Source organism: Notothenia rossii (genome assembly GCF_949606895.1).
Source record: "Notothenia rossii genome assembly, contig: scaffold_145, whole genome shotgun sequence".
In the NCBI taxonomy this organism is placed as follows: Eukaryota; Metazoa; Chordata; class Actinopteri; order Perciformes; family Nototheniidae; genus Notothenia; species Notothenia rossii.
The window spans coordinates 63,271-90,032 of record NW_027640176.1 but is presented as its reverse complement, the minus strand read 5'-3'; the positions used below and the strand labels follow the sequence as shown (position 1 = coordinate 90,032).

Sequence of the window (26,762 nt, the reverse complement as noted above, 5' to 3'; positions counted from 1 at the left end):
AGCAGAGAGTAGAGTAGTTGTCGATTCTTGTTCTGTTTTCTGTGAATATCTGCTTCACCCTCTCAGACTTTGAGTTGCGCGCGCTACTAAAGAGACGCGTTACCATGGAAACCAAACAATGGTGTAACTGTATTAAAGTCCGAGTGGAAACAGTCCTGAGTAAATCTGATTTTGTCAGAAATGCGGGAGAAATATGACCCCGGGAGAAAACCGGGAGAGGGCAATGAAATCGGGAGTCTCCTGCGAAAATCAGGAGGGTTGACAAGTATGGTTATAATACATTTTGCTGCTGCCCAGTTCACAGCATCACATTGCTTAGCTTGCATTTACATCTACTGTAGGTAAGACACTGACTACGGATAAGTACATCATACAACTACACTTGAAACCCCCCTTGTAACACTGTACGTATAGGCAGAGTTACGATATCAGATCAGGGCATTCAAACCATCCCTGTATCACAGAGTGTAAAGGAAGATGGATGGAACTGCTGAACTTGGGCTTGGACAGCAGCTGGTGGCGGAAAGCATGAAGAGGGATGTGAGTGTGTTTGGGCTGCTGTGTGACTTTGGTTAGTTAATACTCATCAAAAACTACAAATCAAACAATCTGGAGCACTAAGAGACCATCAACTTTAGTGCTGTGTGTAAGGGGCTAAATGAAGCCGGGGCTCAGACCAGCCTCTCACAGTTTAAACAATGCAAATGTTTACAATTTGCTTTTAATGCTCATTGAAAGCACGGCTGCATTCAAACACATCACACCACGTGAAGCCTGTAGTCTATCCTTTCGCCTGTATCTACGTGTCCTTCATCCTTTCTTTATAACTAATGCTGTTGATGTATTGTGATTTCCAAAAGTTGTCTGTTATCATCTGGCCGGGGACAACAGCTGGAAATTAGCCATGTCGGCTAAAGCTTCCCCATTTACTGTTGTTTGTGACAGTTGATCAATGGGGACTGTCCACGACACTATAAGCTAACAAACTGTGTCACAGAGGGTAAAGGGAGATGGACGTGTTTGCGGCTCCTGACCTCATCGAAGTCAGCGATGATCTCGTTGAGCAGCCTCAGGCACTCCAGGCCTTCTTTGTTGATGTCGCACTCGGTGTAAAACTCTTTGAAATCCGGCACCGAGGCGAACATCACACACACGCAGTCATAGGACTTATAGTAGAGGTCCTGTCGGGGGAAACGTACAAAAAGCACAGTTCATATGTGTACTATCACAAGAATATTGTTATTACCGATAAAGAACTTGTGGCAAGAACAAACATCTAAGTGAACAACAGGCTTATTTTCTTTATCCACGATTGAGAATGTGAGGCTTAGATGTAACTTTTAAGACAGGCCTCTCTTAACTGCTGATACATTTGATAACATAAGGACTATTTACAGTTGATATATACCTCTCCTTATACTTGATGTAAAGTATATTATGCTTAAAAGAAATGTGTTTTTATTTGCATTCCCCAGGGGGAGGCTGGGAATGTCTTCAATTAAAGTTCTTTTTTATACAAACCTCGCTTAACTTATTGTAGAAGTACTGACAACTTACAATTTTAGGCTAAAATAAGAATACTTTGAATTCATCCCAAACAAATGAGTTCATAATTTGAATGAAGGAATCCAAACTAACCTCACACACACAGTGATAATAATTGTATGGTTGTATAAGATGTTGCTTTCCTAATGTGCACAGTGTTGTGTAAGGGGAACCTGTGAGTAAAGACCACTGACATTACAGTTACCTGCATTTATATCAAAGCTAAGCTAACAGTTAACACTGAGAGGAAGTGAAGCTTCTGCCTTATTTTAGAAGTTACACAACATTTCAAGACACCTAGGCAGAACACAGAATGCATTTCTCTTTGGTGAATCAATTAAGAAATAACTGCCTCTTGTAGAAACATCAAATGTATACTGAACTAAACATTAATCAGTTATTGCCTAAAGAAGAAGTGACGAATATCAGATTTCTGTTTAAATGTCACTCAGCCCACCGAGGTAAATTGCTGCTGATACATCGTTGTTATTTAGTGGGCAACTAATCCTAATATAACATGAATTGTAATTGACTGGTTACTCATTCATTGCTTATCATATATTCCCCATAACACCGTCCCCCCCCCCCTCACCTCGTTCTTCTTGTTCTCGCCGACGAACAGCGCAGCGACGTGTGCCGGCAGCACGTTCTCCAGCAGCAGGCGGTTCAGGTTCTCCCGGGTCTCGATCTCGTCCTGCTCCGTGCGGTTCTTGTACTTCAGCAGGAAGTCCTGCCGGAAGCACGACTCGTTCTAGCAGACGAAACACAGCGAGAGAACAATGAAGGAAGCTCGAGTTGAAACAGTTTTAATTCAGATTCTTCTGGATTCTTTCGTTGATTCTTATATTTCCAGAAGGTTATCAGCGTACAAACACTCTTCACCTCATGAAGCCCCGCCCCTTTTCCCCGCCTAAGGTTTAACCGCTCATGCATGCATTGTTGACGCGCTCCTCACAACTCCAAACACCGCTGTACATTCTTAAATATACAGTTTTTTGATGAAGTAATCATGTAGTGGTAATCTGAATGAGTTTATCACCTGATAAAGTATTATAACTTAATAACAGTTCATTTAAAAGCTTTGGCAAGTAAAGATTGATTAAGCCTGAACCGCAAGTACACATAATACGCATGTGAAGGTGAATAGCAATATAAACAAATTTCTAAAAGGCCTTGAAATATCTTTTTAGGAGATCAATTACACATTAAAATGTTTGGGATGTGGGGGATACAATTGGGCTGTGTCGAATAATACACTTCATTCATAACGTCAAATTCTGCATCTGCCTTCGAAGGCTGTGAAACCTTTTGAATGTATTATTTGGCATGTCTATTCATTGCCTAAATAAACATTTTTTATGAGATGAAAAAGAACTTTCTTCCCCGCTTCTGGCACACAGAGAGAGACGCACAATGACGAGTTATATTCAATAAAGAAATTTCATTTAATACAAAAAAATGTCAAAGCTTGATTTAAAAGCCTCAAAAGAAGCTTTGAAGTAAAAAGGAAATACATCCGGCACAGTGGTGAGTCAAATTAAAGGTCCCCTATCATTCTGTTTGTCATCAATAGGTCAATACAGGTCTCAGATATATACAGAGCATGTCTCTGATTGGCTCCAAACACCAAACAGATAATTGCAGCATTACCCATAATCCCCTCTGTTTCAGCCCTGTTTCCAAAGGGCTGATTCTCTGTCTGTTACTTTAGATGAAAATAAGGAGCCCCTCCCCACGCCCCTCCGAGAGAGATTTGGTTACAAAGAACACTATGGTGCTCTAGGGGGAGATTCAGGTGATAAGGGGGGGGGGGGGGGTTACCTTGGTTGCTGATTGGCTAATGGTTACACAAGCCAAAACATCGTTATGACATCACAAAGTGGCCAAAATCTGATCAGCTCATTTTCAGACAGGTTTTTATAGAAATGGATCAGGACAAAAAGAGAGAGAATCTTTGTTCCTGAAACTTTCAGAGTCTCTTTCCACAGAGGGGACACATGTTGATGTAGAAGAGACATGAAGAAGAGGGGACACATGTTGATGTAGAAGAGACATGAAGAAGAGGGGACACATGTTGATGTAGAAGAGACATGAAGAAGAGGGGACACACGTTGATGTAGAAGAGACATGAAGAAGAGGGGACACATGTTGATGTAGAAGAGACATGAAGAAGAGGGGACACATGTTGATGTAGAAGAGACATGAAGAAGAGGGGACACATGTTGATGTAGAAGAGACATGAAGAAGAGGGGACACATGTTGATGTAGAAGAGACATGAAGAAGAGGGAACACATGTTGATGTAGAAGAGACATGAAGAAGAGAGGACACATGTTGATGTAGAAGAGACATGAAGAAGAGGGGACACATGTTGATGTAGAAGAGACATGGAGAAGAGGGGACACATGTTGATGTAGAAGAGATATGAAGAAGAGGGGACACATGTTGATGTAGAAGAGACATGAAGAAGAGGGAACACATGTTGATGTAGAAGAGACATGGAGAAGAGAGGACACATGTTGATGTAGAAGAGACATGAAGAAGATAGAAGAGACATGAAGAAGAGGGGACACATGTTGATGTAGAAGAGACATGGAGAAGAGGGGACACATGTTGATGTAGAAGAGACATGGAGAAGAGGGGACACATGTTGATGTAGAAGAGACATGAAGAAGAGAGGACACATGTTGATGTAGAAGAGACATGAAGAAGAGAGGACACATGTTGATGTAGAAGAGACATGAAGAAGAGAGGACACATGTTGATGTAGAAGAGACATGAAGAAGAGAGGACACATGTTGATGTAGAAGAGACATGAAGAAGATAGAAGAGACATGAAGAAGAGGGGACACATGTTGATGTAGAAGAGACATGGAGAAGAGGGGACACATGTTGATGTAGAAGAGACATGGAGAAGAGGGGACACATGTTGATGTAGAAGAGACATGAAGAAGAGAGGACACATGTTGATGTAGAAGAGACATGAAGAAGATAGAAGAGACATGAAGAAGAGGGGACACATGTTGATGTAGAAGAGACATGGAGAAGAGGGGACACATGTTGATGTAGAAGAGACATGGAGAAGAGGGGACACATGTTGATGTAGAAGAGACATGGAGAAGAGGGGACACATGTTGATGTAGAAGAGACATGGAGAAGAGGGGACACATGTTGATGTAGAAGAGACATGAAGAAGAGGGGACACATGTTGATGTAGAAGAGACATGAAGAAGAGGGGACACATGTTGATGTAGAAGAGACATGAAGAAGAGGGGACACATGTTGATGTAGAAGAGACATGAAGAAGAGGGGACACATGTTGATGTAGAAGAGACATGGAGAAGAGGGGACACATGTTGATGTAGAAGAGACATGAAGAAGAGGGGACACATGTTGATGTAGAAGAGACATGGAGAAGAGGGGACACATGTTGATGAAGAAGAGACATGAAGAAGAGGGGACACATGTTGATGTAGAAGAGACATGAAGAAGAGGGGACACATGTTGATGTAGAGGAGACATGAAGAAGAGGATGTTGCACAATAGGGGACCTCTCAGGACAGGTGAAAGCTGTTACCTGCTGGGAGATGATGAGCATGGTGACCAGGAACAGAGTGATGTAGATGCAGCTCATCACCTGGGGGTGTTTCATCAGACCCAGCCAGGTCAGGACGCAGCGTTCGCTGGAAAACACAACATTCATGACTTCACTCAGACTTTGTATTCATGTTTATTCTGAGGTTGAGCTGCAAAATCTGTCCGCTCTTCTAAAAGACTTTCCAAACCCACTTTTATAATTTTCCTTTGTGAGTGTTTCTTTCTTGTTGTCCTCTCTGACTTTAATGTGTTTAGTTATTTTTTTAACACGTGTATTAAATGTTCAGTTTTTATGTAAAAGCACTTTTTTATTCTTACATTTTTAAATATTATATTTAATAAACACATTTAAATTATAACTTTTAATGCAAATGGGAAAAATATAATATATGGACATATTTACATAAGCAAAGAAATTCAAAATGGTCTACTATTATATATTTCATTTCTCCTTTAGGGTCTGCTCCACGTCTCCAACAAACAACAAGGACTTTAAAATAGTTCCAATTATTAAAATATGAGTGATGGTGTAGATAAAATGTCTGTGCTTCGGATCAGGCATTTTTTAAGGATTTCATCTCAAATTCAAGCTTTTTCCACGTTTTAAATGTGTCTTCTTCCTCTCGCTCAGGACTTTGAACGTTGTCCTTTCTGAGCTGCTCTCTCTTGTCTCCGCTCCCTGTAATCCCACCTGCTGCAGTTCCCGCTGCCGCTCTCTTGGGCGTACAGGAAGTCCCCGTAGACCACAAAGAGATGCCTGTTGGTGCTGAGGATGATGATGTAGTACGCCGTGGAGGCCAGGGTGAGGAAGAGCACTTTGAGCTCGAAGCTCACGCGGAGGAAGACTCCACAGGCGATGAGCGAGAGGATGCAGCAGTACACCGAGTACTGAGGAGAGAGAGGGGGAGAGGGGGAGAGGGGGGAGAGGGGGAGAGGGGGAGAGGGGGAGAGGGGGAGAGAGTCAGGATACGGGAGCAACAGATCTGTAAAGGTCTTTAAAAAAACGAATAAGCAGGAGAACAACAGGAACAATTCTAATAAATACAAAAATAGATAAACATCTCTGTTATTCAATCTATTAACACGAAATAAAAAGAAAGATAAAAAAAATATCAATAAAAAGAAATATATATATTAATAACACAATTGTATGTAACAAGCAGGGATAAGTAAAGTCTTCTGGGGTTTTTAATAAAAAATATAACAAAATGATTTGCAAATAATTATTCAATTTCTTTGGGAACACATATTTATTTATATAAAGTATATATTTGTTGTTCATTTTCTCATCACTGTTTTTGCTTTAAATATGCAGGACCCGAGGATGTTTGTAAAGAAGTAATGTCTTGTAATCAAGAAAAAATAAATAAAGCCCCTTCTTACTAAGTAATAAGCGGGTTAGATACCAACAATACATGTTTACTAAAACACTGTTTGGTAACTGTAAGCGGAGATAAATCACGTCTTCTCTGTTCTTAAATTAACAACATCTAATCCAGCCTGACATGAAACAACGGTTAACAGAGCCATCACTCACAGGCAGGTAGAAGAGCCCCTCCTCTGATTCCTGATCCTGGGAGTCATTGGCGGGACGCAGCTCGTCCATTTCAGAGACTGGTGTCGGGACGAAGCACTGCGAGGGAGGAAAGAGACGTGAGAGACAGAAAGCTCCGGACAGAAGGCTTTGAAGAGTTTGGCAGAAATAGCTATAAGGACCTCTTTAAGACTCATGTGAGCAGGTGGAAGGTTATTAAAGGTCACCTATTATGCAAAATCTACTTCTTCATGTCTCTTCTACATCAACATGTGTCCCCTCTTCTTCATGTCTCTTCTACATCAACATGTGTCCCCTCTTCTTCATGTCTCTTCTACATCAACATGTGTCCCCTCTTCTTCATGTCTCTTCTTCATCAACATGTGTCCCCTCTTCTTCATGTCTCTTCTACATCAACATGTGTCCCCTCTTCTTCATGTCTCTTCTTCATCAACATGTGTCCCCTCTTCTTCATGTCTCTTCTACATCAACATGTGTCCCCTCTTCTTCATGTTTCTTCTACATCAACATGTGTCCCCTCTTCTCCATGTCTCTTCTACATCAACATGTGTCCCCTCTTCTCCATGTCTCTTCTACATCAACATGTGTCCCCTCTTCTCCATGTCTCTTCTACATCAACATGTGTCCCCTCTTCTTCATGTCTCTTCTACATCAACATGTGTCCCATCTTCTTCATGTCTCTTCTACATCAACATGTGTCCCCTCTTCTCCATGTCTCTTCTACATCAACATGTGTCCCCTCTTCTTCATGTCTCTTCTACATCAACATGTGTCCCCTCTTCTTCATGTCTCTTCTACATCAACATGTGTCCCCTCTTCTTCATGTCTCTTCTACATCAACATGTGTCCCCTCTTCTCCATGTCTCTTCTACATCAACATGTGTCCCCTCTTCTTCATGTCTCTTCTACATCAACATGTGTCCCCTCTTCTTCATGTCTCTTCTACATCAACATGTGTCCCCTCTTCTTCTTGTCTCTTCTACATCAACATGTGTCCCCTCTTCTTCATGTCTCTTCTACATCAACATGTGTCCCCTCTTCTTCATGTCTCTTCTACATCAACATGTGTCCCCTCTTCTTCATGTCTCTTCTACATCAACATGTGTCCCCTCTGTGGAAAGAGACTCTGAAAGTTTCAGGAACAAAGATTCTCTCTCTTTTTGTCCTGATCCATTTCTATAAAAACCTGTCTGAAAATGAGCTGATCAGATTTTGGCCACTTCATGATGTCATCACGATGTGTTGTCTTGTGTAACCATTAGCCAATCACCAACCAAGGTAATCCCCCCCCCCCCCCTTATCACCTGAATCTCCTCCTAGAGCCCCATTGAGTTCTTTGTAACCAAATCTCCCTCAGAGGGGCGTGGGGAGGGGCTCCTTATTTTCATCTAAAGTAACAGACAGAGAATCAGCACTTTGGAAACAGGGCAGAAACAGAGGGGATTATGGGTAATGCTGCAACGATCTGTTTGGTGTTTGGAGCCAAACACTTCAGAGACATGTTTTGTATCTGAGACCTGTAATATATTGATGAAAACAGTATCATAGGGGACCTTTAAGGAGATTTACCCAAGAAATGCCCAAATGTTGAGGTATTTATTTTGAATGTTTTGATTTTATTCTACTTACTTCTTCCGTTCCACTACATTACTGTTATTTGAGAGTTGAGATACCTAACATCCAGCTACAGTAAAGTAAAACAGTAAAATGCTGCTTATATGCTTCAGTATTATTAATTAAAATGTGTTGTGAGCAGACAGAATCCAACAAGTACTCTTCATGTAAATATAAAAAGAGATGTTCCACTATGAGGATCCGTGTGGGGTAATTTTCAAGAGGCATTCATTTCACACTTTACATTGAGATGTTCTAGTCTTACCAGGTTGAATACTGCCAGGATGACGATGACCGTAGTGGTGATGGTGGCCAGAGGGAGGCGCACACACGGCCGCTTCACCACCGCCTCGGACACGGCGGGCAGCCACTGGCACTGAGACAGCTTCTCTGGAAACAGGCGCTGCAAGAGACGAGAGAGTGAAACATGTTTGAGGCGCACGTGGCTTTCACACAGTCATCCATCTCCAGACATCATGTGTGAGTGAGTAATGGGCGGCTATTTCCAGAGAGAGAGAGAGAGAGAGAGAGTGTCTGAGAGGAAACAAAGGGTCAGGTGTCGGGAGGTCGGATATAGAGAGTCGAGTTGCTTCAATTACGTCTTTTACATTCTCACACCGGCTAAATCTGGCTCTGCGGTGTGTACACATCAAACATGACCTTTTCACCCCGTCTTTATTTAACTGGGACTGGCCTTTTGTAGTAGTGTTATTGACCTATGATGCTAAGGCAATGTAAATGCTAAGGATACAACGCAGGGGTGTAAAGTAACATTTACTCAAGTGACATAAGTACGATTTTGAGGTACTTATGCTACTTTGTACTTTCACTCCACAACAGTTCAGAGGTACATGGTGTACTTCTCCTCCACTACATGTATTTAATACCTTTAGTTACTTTACAGATGTGGATGAATGATGTGAAATATAGTCAAGTGTTAAATCAGACTTTAGTTCCACCTGGAGTAAATCCACAAGCTACCCTGCAGTATACAAAGTCATTCAAACTAGCTGCACCTTTACCAGCTTTGAGAACACTTTCATGATCAATCATTATAAAACATATCATATCTATTATTCTGAAATGGACCAATCTGCACAATGACTACTTTTACTGTCGCTACTTTCACTATATTTAGATGAGAACACTTTTCTACTTTTACTTGAGGAACATTTTGAATGCAGGACTTTTACTGTAACAGAGTATTCCTACACTCTGGTACTTCTACTTATACTCAAGTACAAGATCTGAGTACTTCTACTTTTACTCAAGTACAAGATCTGAGTACTTCTACTTTTACGCAGAGGTGTAAAGTAACTAAGTACATTTACTCAAGTAACATAAGTACCATTTTTTGCTACTTCATACTTCTACTCCACTACAGTTCAGAGGTAAATGGTGTACTTCTCCACTACATGTATTTGATACCTTTAGTTACTTTACAGATCTGGATGAATGATGTGAAATATAATCAAGTGTTAAATCAGACTTTAGTTCCACCTGGAGTAAATCCACAAGCTACCCTGCAGTATACAAAGTCATTCAAACTGCTTGTACTGTAACAGAGTATTGCTACACTCTGGTACTTCTACTTTTACTCAAGTATCAAACTTGTACTTAAGTAGACTACTTGAGTAAATGTAATTAGTGACTTTACACCTCTGCGGAAAACCATATATACCAAATTGAGCTTTAAAATGACGAGGAAGTAGAATACATATATAAACAAAAACAAAAAGTAACACATTTTAATAAAAAATCAAATTAAGAGCATGGCGTTTCAAATAATCTTTTCAGAAGAATATGTACGTTTTTCTCTTTCAATGTCTTTTGAATTAAAAAGAGGGATAGAAGATGTTGTGCAAACATCGCCTGACTCAAACTGCAGCCTCTATTCTGAGTCTCAATGTTCACAGCTCGACCTCGGAAACATCCGATCCCGTAACAATGTGAGAAGAAGCACAAGGTTACGGTCTGCTCTGGAGTCTGCTCTGGTGAAACACCGTCTTCTCTCTAAAAACCTCATCTGTACATTGCGTGTTTGATAAGCACAAATAAAAGAGAGGAAGCTGGCGAGAGGCTATGGACTTAATTAAATTACATCCTTCCTGAAAGCTTGTCCGTATTCATTGCGAGCGGCCTTCACAAAACAGAAATACAGAACGAATTTCACATCGAATTTTCTCAAGCACGAGGAAATGGAATTCCTTAATACCACTTTAGGGATAAACACTTAACAGTAATGCTGCAGTTCAGGGCCAGCATTACAGAGTGGGATTTTTTCTGAACACAAAAAACTCCTTTACTCGACCTGCATCCAGAGGTTGTTTGATGACAGGATGTTTCTACTTTCTACAGACCTCCATGCTACCTGCCTGGGAATAAGTGCCTGAAAATAACCCTAAACTCCCCTGAAATCATGTGAACGTAAGTCTTAATAACGCACTGACCTGGAAGTGACCTGCGAAACAGATGGCCAGGGTCAGCAGCAGCACACACACCAGGACCCCGAACGACGTGCCCAACATCTGTCGACTGGGGAGAGGAAAACCAGTGTGTACAAATAAATATCTCCTTTTGATTTGAGTGGAATGAGTGGTGCAGGAATGAGTCCTAAAACCCACACATGGGTTAGCATTCAAGCCTTTTCTTTGGGACACATGCTTATGTATAAAAGACATGAACAAGTGGATTCGTTATATAGGTGACCTTTAAACTGCTGACTTGGTTATTTATCAGATTTAAAAAGAGGGAAATGTAGTCATACTCACTCCTTTGTGACAAACAACTGAACCAAGAAGATGCAGAGGAAGATGACGGTGGCACAGCCGACGTAATGTTTGAACATCGGCAGGTCCAGGGCTCGGTACTTTGAAGAGGGAACACAGAACTTCTAGTTCAACACCAGGATGCCTCAATGGAGATACTGATATAGAAACATCTCAATATGAAATCATGCTTTTAAACCAACCTGTTTCTCCAGATCTTTCTTTGGAAACCACAGAGCTAAACTGCCACTTTCTTCAGTCTTAGACCACTGCCTGAGAGAGGAAGGAAGGAAGGAAGGAAGGAAGGAAGGAAGGAAGGAAGGAAGGACGGACGGATGGAAGGAAGGAAGGAAGGACGGAAGGACGGAAGGAAGGAAGGAAGGAAGGAAGGAAGGAAGGAAGGAAGGAAGGATGGAAGGAAGGAAGGAAGGAAGGACAGAAGGAAGGACGGAAGGAAGGAAGAGAGAACTTTAGGAGGCATAATTGAATAAATACAGCAAGTGTTGCAGCATTATCTTGATATCAATATGTGTTACAAGACAGTGCTTGCTTAGATGTGCTACCAAGACTAAGTCAAACCAATAGCATGGATGAAAAGTAATAATTGTTGTCAATGCATTAATTGTATTTACTTAAAGTTTAGAGCCTTGAGACAAATGTTTCCGATAAAAACACACTGGTGGTGTCATGCTTAAGTTATGAAGTTGAGGGAAATCATCAGTAATACCTCAACAGTTGTTTCTTAATTATCATCATCAATCAATTACCTTTATCAATAGAGTGCATCTTTCTTGAATACATAAACCCATATAAAGACAGAGTTATAGTTTGTGTTGCCCTTCAAAGTGAAACTTAACCTAGACCAAGAAAAAAGCTATGGAATTTTTTTTTTTTGCATTTTCTTATCAAATAAGCACAAACAATTTGTTGTTTTGACTGACCACACAGTTTTGTTTTTATGAGGCTCTACCAAATGGTCGAGCTGGCCTTCTATGGTAAAAGTACATTTTCAACAATCATCATATACAGTACAGTATTTGTGTGCATCAAACTCAAATAAAGCACAAACTCAAAAACACGTGTTTCTTTTATGGAAAATTAGCAATACATACAACCAGATATATTCATAAAAGATAATAAATTATAATTGTAAAAAAAAAAAAATGGAAAAAAGTAATGTAAAGTGTTTTTCATGATAAAAAAAGTACTTGCTCATCTTACTGTATATGCTGAATTGGCCTAACAGGAAACCACTGGCCTATCAGCACATGTCTATATCCTGTGTTGGCCTAACTTGCTCATCTGTGTGCAGCTTTGGGCTGAATGCCATGCATGAACGGTGCTATATAAATTATTTTCACTCTTTCACTCTGAGACTCAGAAGGCAGCACTAGATTTAGTAATATCACCATGAATCTAGCCATTTATTTACCATATTTTATTGGAAAACATCTCTGAAACTCTGAAAAAGTCATATTGCTAGCTTACCATAAAAGGCCAATTCGACCGATTGGTTGAGCATATTTTCAAAAAAGTAATTACACCCTTGTTAAAACTTTGTTTGTGCATCAAGTTATCTAATTATGTTCAGTCAGTGCCCTGCCACTAAAATATGTCAGAAAGGATATGGTTACCTGACAAAAGTTGACCAACTTCCTCAGTGGAATCTAGCTGAAGGGCTTTCTGTTCGAACCACAGTGACATCTAGAGGTTGTTTTGTGCATAACATGCCAACCAAAGGGTAGAGCTGGCTGAATCAGATAGAGTTCAACTTTCTTTTCTTTTTTTCAACAAGATATCAAGACACAAAATGATCTCTACCAAATGGTGGTGCTGGCAGTTAAAGGGTTTCAATTATATTGTTGAGGCAGTTTGGGTTAATACTTAATTTGATGAAATAAGTTGTATTTTCTGTTTAAGCTGCTCTACGATTGAACTCCATCCTAACAACACTTCGAGAACAAGTCACGTTCAGTTTATTTAAAACTCATTTTGACTGCACTGTACAGTCCTCTGTCTTCAGTCGCTTTAACCTGCGGCTATCTTCATGTTTTATGTAATATGGATGTTTTATTTTATTAGCATTTCCAGTTTTGTGACCCCCTTTGTTGCATGTTGAATGATTTCATTAACTTTAAGTTCAATATGATTTGTTTTAAGGGTGACTTCACACCATTTGTCCAGGGAATACAGATAAAAACCTCCTCTAGGCATTCACAACGAAGTGTATCAATGTGCACTGTCTCTGCTAAATAAACTAAATAAATAACTACAAAAGTCCAACACACATGCCTGAAATGTGATTTTAGTGGCTGTGAAGGTGGACCTACTTGCTGCTGAGCTCATCGATGGTGGTGGTCATCTCGTTGTGCAGCTCCTCGTCAAACTTGCTCTTCTGGGATTTGTTCCTGCAGCGAAGAGCACAGAGACGGTTAAAGAAAGAAAGTGAAGCACCAGGCGGACGGAGAGACACCAGATCAGGCCATGCAGGTTACTCAGGTCCAGGTTTAGCTGTTGCTTGAAAGGCATTAGTGAAAAAAGATGGGGTTAAATGGAGGGCGTGTGCAGGATGCAGGGGGCTGTGTGTTAGATGATCTCTGAGGGATTCAGCCGGAGTGTGTGTCTGCTCAGAAACCCCCTCCATCAGGAAGGAAGCACTCACACACATGCACAGACCCACAGCAGCCCATCAGGGTTAATAGGGAGCATGTCAGTCCACTAACAGAGGGCAAAGGGTTTCTCTGGAGATCAGCTGTTTCAGAACTGCTCAGGTTAGTGTTCGGACATCAAGGCTCTCCGGAGAGGCAGTAGTTCTCACCCTGAAGGGCAAAACTTCCTTTTCAGAGGTGTGGGACTCAGAGGAGGATTTGATGAAAGTTTTCTGTTATTTATATGCTCTCTTTTTAAAAGTGGCAATAGACAAAAGTTTCCCCTGGCGTTTTCAAGGGACATTATTGACGTACCTAAGAAAATGGATTCATTTATGTTTTCCTCAGAGTCTACTACTAGTGACACATTTTGGGACTTATTCAGACACACAGAATATGCAAGAAAAACATCTTCAAAAGTGTTTGGTATTATCCGGTAGTTTACCTACATTTTGCAGTAGCTTGTTGCTCAGTTAACTACATTTATATTTGTTACTCAAGTAGTCAAATAACTACTGAAAACTACGAACAATTTTGGGACATCAAAGGAAAACATTTGGGTATTAACGCCATTTGACAAAAACCCACACCCTTTGCTTGAATTATCATCATATTATATATTTTTTAAGTTTAGATATGAACTGTGAACAAGCGGGTATATCTTTTTTTTAAATAAACTTTATTGAGGGCAGGGTTAGGGTTAGGGTTAACCCATTTGTATATGAAAAACATTATATTTAGTAACATTTAATTACCTATTTTCCCTTGGTAATCTGATAACAATTAGATGTATTTAGTCATATTATCACTTATAGCTAACCAATCTAAATCCTGATCCAAACATAACATTGAACGATCAAGTTAAAGCGAAAAATGCGTCTATTGCCACTTTAAATAAATGAATTAGTCATTTTAGCATCAACTCTCATCGATCATTAATTTCAAACTGCTTGAATCTTACTGATTGCTGGCGAGTAAACTGCACTTTGAAACAATGATGGAAACTCCAAAGATGTATTCAGGTTATGTCAAAGATGACAATCACAAAGTGGCTTTAGAGCGTGCATCCATTTGTTTTTGTCTTCAGGGGTCACAAGCCAAAGGGTTGAGAACTACTGAGGGAACAGTCCCTGCGGTCCCTGAAGGCCTCACTCACTTATAGCTGCTGAACGGAGCCGAGGGCAAGGAGAACGGTTCCTCTAGAGACTCCTCAAAGCTGTCCGGAGCCAACAGTGAAACAAAAACACAAATTCATCAAAACAGAGCCCAAAAAAAAGAAAAAACTGAAGCTGTGGAAAATCCATCTCCCACTCCAACCTCCCTCTACCTGCTCCCTCCTGCTGCCACCCTGGAGGGGCGGAGCTATAAAGGCCTCATGCAACTTCTGAGAAACCAATTGTTTGTCTGAGTAAATAATCAGTAAGTTTTCCTTTCCTTTGTATTGTATTTTCATAGCAGCTTGAGTAGTTTACCTCCCTACTTTCTGTACCGTTTAGATTGCATTTGGTTACTTTATTTCTACATTACATATCATTATGTAAAAAGATAACTGCTTTGCTGGATTATCATTTGAAGCACGAATATTAAGTTTGAACTAAGATGAACCAGAAAACAATTAAGACAAACGAGAATCAACAAATTACAATAAAAACAATGATCTGGAACTCCTGCCTCCATGTGCTCATCTTTAAATCCACTGCGTTGACTTTTTAATCCTTGAACCAACCACCCTCACCACCCTCAATATACTTCGGAAGCCTTGAATTGGATTTGATGCCTTGTGGTTGCCTCCACCAACCATTCCCGCTGCAGTTTACAGAAATGTCCTCATTAGACATCTGTGTGAAATGTTCATAATAACGGTACGTCCACACGGCAGCGTTGCATGCTTCAACGGAGACGCTTCCCATTCACTTTGAATGGGGTGACGTCACGCTTTGCCGAACTGCATTGTGGTTCCGTCGCTTTGCCTCCATTGCTTAAGAAAAGTTCAACTTCTCAAGCGTTGACGGAAGCACCAGCCAATCAAATCCTATGCCAGTACAAGCTCTAGCCAATCAAACCGCTGCTTGTGTGTCCGGGGCGGGAGATTAATGTGATCGGTTGTTGGTCACAAGCCAGACACGCCCACTGGCAAGCTTCAACGCGACGCTGCCGTGTGGACGTACCGTAAGTGTATTGATTCTTGGGCTTTTAACAAAAACATATATTGAAGGTAACAATGACTTTGACATTTAAATAAGGCTGCACATTGAAGCTAAACTTGATCACACTATGGACTAACCCAATATAGAAACAAAGTATGCAATTTTTTGCAAAGGCACTATAATGCCACAAAAACAAGGTTTTCACGCCTCCACCAACCATTCACTTTGCAGTTTACAGAAATGTCCTCATTAGACAATATATTTTGTAAAGGCACTTAAAGCGTAAATCATTCCCTCAAATATCGCAATTTCAATATCAGCCATAACAATTGAAATGTATTATTATTTTTCAATATGATGCAGCTCTACATTTGACCTCAACGTTTGAATATGATCATCTTTGAGTCCAAGTGGATTTTTTCACCAAATTTGAAGAAATTCTTTCCAGGTATTCCCGAGATATCAAGATATTTACGAATATGGACAGAACTAAAAACATAAAGCCTCTAGCCATGGCTTTCCAGGTGCAGAGGCTTGACAATTACAGGTCCACTTCTAGAGAAATGTAAAAAAAACACATCCAAAAGCAGCAAATAATAGCATTTGTGTTACCTTGGGCTCAGGGCTACGGATAACAGCAACAAATATCACATTATTTTTGACCAAATACCTTGATATCAATAATAATGTTATTTATATAGTGCTTTTCCTGGTGCTCAGAGCACTTCAATTGATTTTGTGAAGATATTGGCTATTGATGCCGGACGTAATCACAGTCAGTGATGTGGATATAATGCCTCTGTGGGTAGGACAAATACTACAAACTAGAAGAATTACACCACGACTGTGATTTAGCTATTCAATCCAGGAAAAGACAATATTCATGCCACATTTGGATGTCTACTCTCATATCACGATATTGATATAAAACTGATATATTGCCTAGTCCTACGTTCAACCACATACATACATAATAAACCCTGCTGTGTAACGTCCTCCAGCTTCACTGTTACCTCACACACTGGCTGCTGCCCACATGAATGAGATGAACAATTTCCGACGTAAAACAAGTTTCCTTTCTCACAGGGAGGAGGGATTATACTTTGAGGCACACACACTTATCTTTTCTAATCACATAACTGCAGCACACACTGTTTGTGTAAATACTGATCAGTCGTTACACTTCAAATAGTCGTCCAAAGGACAATCTAACTTTAAGTACTGCAAACCAATTTGTCCATGCATAAGTTGATGAAGAGGGCTTCTGCCAAATCATATTAGGAGTTGGACAGTTATGCTTTTCTTTAAGACTTGGGGCAAAGGTAGAGCGTCATTTGCACATTCAAACATATTTCAGCAAACTTGTAATGTAAGAAGGCAACTAGGTTCAATGTTATGTTGACATTCAGACGTGTTTCCCCCCCCCCTATTCACCAGTTCTGTTTTGCAAAGTGTTTTTGCAATATGTATTTTTCAAGGCTTCAAAACTAATTAGTTTCTCATACTTTTATATCTCCATTTCAGTAGCACTGACGTACACCAAGCCGTCCAGTTTCATTTCTCTCTGTATTCTGAAGGTTTGGTTCTTATATCCTTCATAGCCTGATAGAATATTTAATAAAAAAAACATGTTGAAAACACATTATCGACTCGTTAATGGCTTTTGTGAGTATTTTATGATTTATCGACAGAGAGATATAAAAACATTCTCCGTAAAACCTCGGACTGTAACATGTCTGCAAAATGAAACAATTTGTTATGTTAACGTGGCTTTTACATCTCTGTTCTGGAAATGTAAGCATGTTTTTAGAAGACCTTCCTTTTCAACAAAGCCTTTAGCTGGAGCTGGTTTCAGATTATTCCATATCCTGGTTCCTACATTTTGTGGTGTTTTATTTGATTGTTTAATTGTATTGTCTTTTCTTGTTGTATCTTGTCTTTCCATTATTATAAGTCCACTGAGGGAAACGTGTTTTACGTGATATTGGGCTATATACATAAACTTTGATGTGATTTGATTTAACAAAATTATACTTATTTTACATATTGAGACATAAAACGTCATAAAAATACGGTCTTAATAGACGCAATCAACTAAGCATATCAGTTCAAATGTGTGTTACTTTAACCTGTAATGATGGATAACATGTATGAAAATATAAATATACAAGTTGTCTGACGTTCCTGCTCACCCATTATCTTTCCATCACAATATCTAAGCTCCCATGAGAAGCATACATCCTATATATTACACATAATGCCTGAAATATCCTCTCACATAGAAATGATAGTTAATGAAATGTGACGGAGCGATGAGATGATGCAGATTCAGGACAGTCCTGGCAGGAGAGTTGATGGAAATCATTTGAACACATTATTGAGTAACAGTGGTGTTAACATGGGCTGACTTCCAGCAAGAGTGTGTGTGTTATAGTTTAATAAGCAGGTAAATAATCAAAATGTGAATTTATTATTAGCAGCTATTGTTGAACGATATCTGCATGTATTTGGTTTCAGGAGATCAAATATGTCCAATAAATTGACGTGTTTGCAAACGTTTTTAAAGCAAGTGCAAAAAGGAAAATATGTCTGCGTTGTAAAGGTTTTTTTAAAGTGTCCGAAACAGCGTTAAAAAATAAAGAAATACAAGGGAATTGCATTTCTGCTACATTGACATTGATTAGCAACTTTTAAAACGGGTCGAATTCTTTTAAGTAGGATGCATTAAAAACATTTCAATCGTGTTACATTAAAATAAATATGGCATGTTACACAGAACATGTTCGCTCAGTTGAAGACGTTTTCTTATTTCTCCTGGTGAATGTGAACGTTTTTGAAAAGCCTTGTATTTGTATGTCTAAATTGCAAGATATTGATGTTGGCAAAAATCCAATAAAGTGTCGTTCTTACCTCTCAGTGATCCTGGAGATGGTAGACCGTAGAGGGATGTCCTGGAAAAAAACACATGAAAAATAAGAATAAAGATGCAAGATAGTGTAAGTCTGAACACATTGAAATTCAACCTAACTTTTTCACTAGAGAATCTTTAGTTATCATTTCTATATTTGATTCACTAATGCCCCTTTCACACCAACGCGGTTCCAGGGCCGGTTCGGAGCTGGAGCTTGAAAAGCACCGTTTTTCCTGTTCACACCGCAGCGGAGCCGCCTCTAAGCTCCGGAATCCGGTCTAGAAAGCAAGCACTGCATACGTCACGCTTACGTCGGAGGTAGGGGCGGGATCAACCTCTAACAACAACAAAAAGCCCACGTTTTATCCAGTTTGTACACAACGATGGAAAACCTAAAACTTAACAAGCGGCAGTGGTCCACTGAAGAGACCGAAGAGGTACAGAGGAAGCTGGAGGGGAGCACGCGGCCCAAATAACTTTTGAATGTAGCATGTAACGACTGTAAAGTTGGTATTAAAGTCGTCCCATTTCTTCCATTTCGTTTCGACAGAGCAAAACCAAAACGAGTAGCGCTTCAATACAATCGGCCATTGTTGTTGTTGCCGATGTGAGGGGGTTCCGCGCGGTTTGGCTTTATGAAGCAGGCACGCAAAAGGTTACGTCATGGCGCAAAACGATGACGCAATGACGTAGCACCAGTCGGGCTCTGAGCGGTGTGAACAGAGCGGGAGCTGAACCGAAGAACCGGTTCCGAACCAGAAAAGCTCTAGCACGGAGCTTGAACGGGAAAAGCCTTGGTGTGAAAGGGGCATTATTGCTGCTACATAACTGTTAGGGAAATAATTTGCTTAGGTATTCAACCTTTGACACAGTTCATCATTTTCTCCTCTCACTGTCTCCTTTCCCATGACATGGGTCTACGGCCTTGGGCACCGCTGCTATCTCTCTTAAGGAGGAGCAGCTTGGGCACATTGTTGTTGCCAGTCTATGACCGAGCACAAGCCGCCATGAGGTAGTTTACTGTTCAGGGACGAAGGTTCCCTGGCGCACATTCTTTCCTATGGACGAGAGCTCTAGTTAGATTCAGGGTCCATAATTGTTTAGTCTCACTGATAAAGAATGTTGATTATTACACTCCGAACTAGTTAAAACCTCGAGCTACAGAAAGAGTTCTTCAGAATTGGTTTGGCAACCGCTGTGTCAACTCGTGACACACCACCTGTCTTGGCAACTCTCCGGCCGAAACTCTGACATCAAAGTTCCAACTCTCCTCGTGTCTCTCTGAGTAATGACTCTCCATTGCTACAGAAGTTTCCCTTACAATACCCATCTTCACTACTGTATATTCTATATTTATAGGAGTTAATGGTGTTTTATGTGTATTGTAATTAACACCTTTGCTGTACTTGCAGAAGTGAAAGACAAGACCTGTACTTTAATCTGTTTTATAATTGTTTGTGTGATAGAGATTATGCAATGTTTTTAGTGTTGATTGTTATGTACCTACTGTACCTAAGGACTGCAGATGGAAATTAGCTATTAGTTTTAATATGGCTCTTCTCTTGTCTGAGATGAATGTATTTGTATGCATGGTCCTTTTTCAAATAAATACAATAAGGAAAACACAAAGTCAATCTAATCCAAACTTATCGAATTAAATCTCCAGAACTAAGAAGCTAATGTTAGGCTTTAAAGGAAACGATCACACGACTCCCCTCTCCACTGCTAAGCTAAAGGCGGCTAATGTGATGATGTTGAGTCGTGTCATTCAGTCACTTCCTAGCAGTTTTAAAGCTACAGGATGTTTACTGATGTATTTTAATGTCGTAGAATACACGTGAACATCTCATAAACTTGTGTTAACCACAGACCCTTATTTCAGGCTCCATAGAACTCATTCCTTCGTCATTCGATTGTGTGCATTTAGCAAGCATTCATCAGAAGATTATAAGAATCAATTCGAAACAATATAGCAAATAATTAACGTGGCAACATCATGGATTGTTTAACTCAGGAGAAGGTAAGTAATATAGTAAATAAAGCCATCTAATAATGTCTGTCTTCTCACCTTCAGGGCTGGAAAAAGCACAAACATCCTTTACTAAAGTAGAAGTACAGATACCCGTGTTTAAAAATACTCTGGTGAAAGTAGAAGTACGACTAAACTTCTTAATGTAAAAGTAAAGAAGTATTAGCTTTGAAATGTACTTAAGTAAAAAGTACCCATAACTAGCAGCTGTTTTAAAGAGTACCTGACCTCCCTTTATATTAATAGAACAATAATGTCATTGTTAGCTAATGAATGTTTCCATGGTGACCAACGGCAACATGACAACGTTTCCATTGGTCCCTCTTCTTTAGAGAAGACCAGGAAATGATGGATACACGGATCGTGTTCAATCAATAGGCACTCAATGACTCTAAATAATAATGATCACGCCACCAAACACACATTCAGACTAAAGGAACCAGCCTGTTTGGAAAATGAGAGAAGTAGAAAGTACAGGTATTTGAGTTCAACATGTAAGAAGTAGAAAGTACAGGTATTTGTGTTCAACATGTAAGAAGTAGAAAGTACAGGTATTTGAGTTCAACATGTAAGAAGTAGAAAGTACAGGTATTTGAGTTCAACATGTAAGAAGTAGAAAGTACAGGTATTTGTGTTCAACATATAAGAAGTAGAAAGTACAGGTATTTGTGTTCAACATGTAAGAAGTAGAAAGTTCAGGTATTTGTGTTCAAAATGTAAGAAGTAGAAAGTTCAGGTATTTGTGTTCAAAATGTAAGAAGTAGAAAGTACAGGTATTTGTGTTCAAAATGTAAGAAGTAGAAAGTACAGGTATTTGTGTTCAACATGTAAGAAGTAGAAAGTTCAGGTATTTGTGTTCAAAATGTAAGAAGTAGAAAGTTCAGGTATTTGTGTTCAACATGTAAGAAGTAGAAAGTTCAGGTATTTGTGTTCAACATGTAACAAGTAGAAAGTACAGGTATTTGTGTTCAACATATAAGAAGTAGAAAGTACAGGTATTTGTGTTCAACATGTAAGAAGTAGAAAGTTCAGGTATTTGTGTTCAAAATGTAAGAAGTAGAAAGTTCAGGTATTTGTGTTCAAAATGTAAGAAGTAGAAAGTTCAGGTATTTGTGTTCAAAATGTAAGAAGTAGAAAGAACAGGTATTTGTGTTCAACATGTAAGAAGTAGAAAGTTCAGGTATTTGTGTTCAAAATGTAAGAAGTAGAAAGTACAGGTATTTGTGTTCAAAGTGTAAGAAGTAGAAAGTACAGGTATTTGTGTTCAAAATGTAAGAAGTAGAAAGTACAGATATTTGTGTTCAAAATGTAAGAAGTCAAAGTAAAAGTCGCCAGAAAAATAAGTAGTGGAGTAAAGTACTGATACCAGAAAAATGTTCTGAAGTACAGTAACAAAGTATTTGTACTCCACTACTCCCCACCTCTGCTCACCTTGAGGCGTGACTTGTTGACGATAGCCTCCGGGGTGAAGCCCTCTCGGTTCTGCAGGTGGGCGAAAGGTTTGACGGCCCCCCAGGACTCCAGGTATCGAGTCATTCTCACCGACGCCCTCATCTTCAGACCGTCGTTCACTCGAGGTTTAACGGCATTGCGGCTGTTCAACGACGGGTCCTTAGACTTCAAACACACACACACACACACACACACACACACACACACACACACACACACACACACACACACACACACACACACACACACACACACACACACACACACACACACACACACACACACACACGGTACACTAGGGTCACTTAGCTTTCAAAATGAAACACATTTCTCATTCTTTCTTAAAGGTCTCCTATCATACTGTTTTTCATCAATATATTACAGGTCTCAGATATATACAGAGCCTGTCTCTGATTGGCTCCAAACACCAAACAGATCATTGCAGCATTACCCATAATCCCCTCTGTTTCAGCCCTGTTTCCAAAGTGCTGATTCTCTGTCTGTTACTTTAGATGAAAATAAGGAGCCCCTCCCCACGCCCCTCTGAGAGAGATTTGGTTACAAAGAACTCAATGGTGCTCTAGGAGCAGGCTTGGAATTTCGTCATTTTAGAGGCAAGGCCATTTGGCCTTTGGTGTCACACATTTTTTCAGGACACAAAGGCCTTTGAGGGAAACATTTGGATTTGGAGCTTACAAATAAATAACTTCACTTTTTGATAAGAAAAACACACAAATGACATGGAAAACAAATCACTTTTTTTAATATCAATAATGTCAAACATTATATCATCATATAGGCCTATGCCTCCTTAGTATTACCGTATATAAAATAAAATACTCTACTTTGAATAATTAGTGTTTGGTATGTTTTCCATCTACTGCTTCTCCCATTCATAAATCCAAAATCAAATCTAAAATTATATTAATATGTAACAAATATATTCAATTTCAGAGCAGAAGAAACCGCCTTCAAGGGTCAAACTCTGCACATACATCATTCAGCACAGCAGTGTGTGTGTGTGTGTGTGTGTGTGTGTGTGTGTGTGTGTGTGTGTGTGTGTGTGTGTGTGTGTGTGTGTGTGTGTGTGTGTGTGTGTGTGTGTGTGTGTGTGTGTGTGTGTGTGTGTGTGTGTGTGTGTGTGTGTGTGCGTGCGAGAGTTTCTTTAATCAACTCCTCACAGCTCTGTTCAGAAATTGAACAACAGTTAAACATGTACAAACCACAGACTGCCATGGCGAATACAATCGCTGCTTTACTTCTGTCTTTAGGATGTTGTTGTGGACGGAGCAGCTACAGGTTAGTTTAGCCTGATTGATCCATTCAAAAAACACGCATTTTAAAAGGTTTTCGCTTGCCGTCTTGTCTACACACTTGTCAAAGCATTAGGCTTGTTTGAGACAAGCGAGACCTGCGCAGACCTGCGCAATTGCGATCAACGTCTTGTTAGTGCGTTGCATGATGGTTAGTCATTTTGTCCGACTTGCTCTGGAGGGTCGCCTACATGAGACGTTGAAATCTCGCGGGACAAAGACGCCCGCAGCCTTGAGAGCGAGGCGCGGCGAGGCGGCGCAGTTCCTCTCCACGGGCTGCGGAAGCGAAATGCTTGATGGGAAACGACTCGCTGGTATCTCGAGCTGAGCGCTCATTGGTGGTTTTTACCACGTGCTGCTGATGAAGCTCTCCATTGAAGCTTAAAAGATGTTTATGTTTTGTTCAAGATTTTGTTATGTATTGTTTATGTTTTATAGTGTCTTAAAAAAGGCTAACTGAGACGACCAACGTTTTTGGGTACATTCAACGTCATCACACTCATCTGCTTCGAGGTTGATCTAATGAAATCACATGGCTGCATCACGGCCTGGTACGGCAGCTGCACCGCCCTTAATCGTAAGGCTTTACAGAGGGTGGTGAAAACTGCAGAGAACATCATCAGGACGGAGCTGCAATCCATGGAGGACCTTTACTCCCAGCGGCTCAGGAAGAAAGCCCTCCGGATTATCAAAGACCCCCATCACCCCAGCCACAAACTGTTCAGTCTGCTGCCGTCTGGCAGGCGTTCGGCAAAAGTTTGTTGTTGTTTTATGTCAGTTTTACCGCACTTCCATTCACATTTTTCATCATTGTTCCACAATGTTTATCATCATGAAATGAATATCTATATATGTTATACTATACTTGCACTGCTTACCGTTTTCATACTTTATATATCTTAGCATATTCATACACTGTTCATACTGCTCACAGGCTGCTGTGTATATCTAGTGTATTCATACCCCTCACTGTTTATTCATCATTCACTTCATTCTATATTTTATTCTGTACATTACTTTTCACTTTACTGCTTTGTGCACTCCTGGTTAGAAGCTAAACTGCATTTCGTTGTCTCAGTACCTGTAATCTGTGCAATAACAATAACGTTGAATCTAATCTTGAGCAGGAACAAATGTATTTACTCAGTACATATCTGACATTAACGATTAAACACATGTGTGCATTCTTTATAAATGCAAACCGAGTCAAGCCGACTCCGGAGGCGGCGGTATGCACCTTAAAGTTCTTTGCAATCCGCCAAAAAACCGAGAGAAGAAGAAGAAGATGAAGAAGCCGACTCCGAGCTGTCCGACTTCAGGCGAGCTTTTTGAGACCTCCCCCGGCTGCAATCAGCTATTCTCCTCTACTTTCGAGGCGAGCCGCAGCTCGTCTCAAACAAGCCTACTAATTCATGTTTTTTACTAACCGGTATCAGTATGTAGTTACTTCAGCATCATTTTGAAACGTGTATTACAATTAAATCACGGTAAAATAGGTTAATTTTGTCATAGTTGGTTCCCACCACAGTATTTACATGGAAATAAGCCCCGCCCCCTCTCCAGCGCGTCCTGTTTGAATGACAGGAGTAAAAACAGCTGACAGCCGCGGTGAAACTCCAGCGGTTAGAGCAATGAGAGTATTCGCATCGCGTCCGTTGTGAACGCAGCATAATGCAGTTCAGAAAACAGTTCTGACGCTTTTAAAGCAACTTCGAGATTTTAACAGTATCAAGGGCACACAGGCCATGGTGGCCGTAGGACGTACAATTATTTGTGGGGCACAACGGCCAGACCGAGGGGCTACGACGGCCATGGCCGTCATGAAAATCCTACCCTGTCTAGGAGGAGATTCAGGTGATAAGGGGGGGGGGGGGGTTACCTTGGTTGGTGATTGGCTAATGGTTACACAAGCCAAAACATCGTTATGACATCATAAAGTGGCCAAAATCTGATCCGCTCATTTTCAGACAGGTTTTTATAGAAATGGATCAGGACAAAAAGAGAGAGAATATTTTTTCTTGAAACTTTCAGAGTCTCTTTCCACAGAGGGGACACATGTTGATGTAGAAGAGACATGAAGAAGAGGGGACACATGTTGATGTAGAAGAGACATGAAGAAGAGGGGACACATGTTGATGTAGAAGAGACATGAAGAAAAGGGGACACATGTTGATGTAGAAGAGACATGAAGAAGAGGGGACACATGTTGATGTAGAAGAGACATGAAGAAAAGGGGACACATGTTGATGTAGAAGAGACATGAAGAAGAGGGGACACATGTTGATGTAGAAGAGACATGAAGAAGAGGGGACACATGTTGATGTAGAAGAGACAGGAAGAAAAGGGGACACATGTTGATGTAGAAGAGACATGAAGAAGTGGATTTTGCACAATAGGTGACCTTTAATATTGAAAGTTGTATTTATCAAGACATGATCAAAAGTATTCCATTCACTCACTAAATGTAAAGATGTACTGTAACTAACCATTCTACGTTTTTCATCGTCTTTTATCCACTTTTCCCAAATAAAATCCCCCCCCCCCCCCAGTCCCCGAGGATCAGCACTGTGAACTGAACTGCTGAGCCGTTGGGTTCAAGTGACATGAACAAGAAGATTTTGCATAATAGGTGACCTTTAAAGTAGAGGACTCACCCGAGGATCAATGACCAGGTACGACTGGACGTTGCTCTCCTTCAGGTAAAGGTCTCTTAGGTGGCCGTTTCCATCTTCCACTTCGTACGCTTTGTTCAGGTGCTTCAGAGTCGCCTCTGTGATGTGAACACGACTGAAGAGAGAGGAGAGAGCAGGAGAGAGATTAAAATGCTTATCTTGGTATATTGTATTTTATATTTAGTTTTCCACTTCCTCTTTATTTGATAAGACAGGCAAACGTCCATCCAACATTTATCCCTTGAGACACTTTTCTAAAGACTAATAATGTCTATATTGCATCCTATACTGTATATATGTCTACTTAGTCCCTGGTGAAACTACTTTACAAAACCTAATGGCATATGTGCAACAAAAACCGAAAACAGAACTTAAAAAGGCTTGCGGTATGTTAAAACATTATATTAATTAACAAATGAATAATAAGCTAAACTTTAGATTTCTGATGCTCAAAGTTAACTAATTGCAGATCTACAAAACAACATTTGTAATCTACCGTTTAATAAGGACAG

At 40.2% G+C, this 26,762-nt stretch overlaps 1 protein-coding gene across 3 annotated transcripts in view; it reads right to left on the bottom strand.

The window, feature by feature from the left end:
• Positions 1-26,762, bottom strand: part of adcy7 (adenylate cyclase 7) — a 67,388-nt gene that overhangs the window by 7,752 nt on the left and 32,874 nt on the right. Inside the window, exons 8-22 of one of the 3 annotated variants that reach the window (XM_079695176.1) lie at positions 26,233-26,365; positions 22,245-22,430; positions 18,784-18,824; positions 14,883-14,942; positions 13,409-13,486; positions 11,282-11,351; positions 11,082-11,179; positions 10,761-10,845; positions 8,576-8,713; positions 6,679-6,774; positions 5,833-6,029; positions 5,122-5,227; positions 2,138-2,296; positions 1,035-1,181; positions 406-513 (exon numbers count right to left, since the gene is read on the bottom strand). In XM_079695176.1, the coding sequence (XP_079551302.1) occupies positions 421-513; positions 1,035-1,181; positions 2,138-2,296; positions 5,122-5,227; positions 5,833-6,029; positions 6,679-6,774; positions 8,576-8,713; positions 10,761-10,845; positions 11,082-11,179; positions 11,282-11,351; positions 13,409-13,486; positions 14,883-14,942; positions 18,784-18,824; positions 22,245-22,430; positions 26,233-26,365 (1,687 nt within the window). In that variant the 3' untranslated portion in view covers positions 406-420. Of the gene's footprint in view, positions 1-405; positions 514-1,034; positions 1,182-2,137; positions 2,297-5,121; positions 5,228-5,832; positions 6,030-6,678; positions 6,775-8,575; positions 8,714-10,760; positions 10,846-11,081; positions 11,180-11,281; positions 11,352-13,408; positions 13,487-14,882; positions 14,943-18,783; positions 18,825-22,244; positions 22,431-26,232; positions 26,366-26,762 lie in introns of those variants that run through there. The other 2 variants (XM_079695174.1, XM_079695175.1) reach the window with 2 other exon arrangements.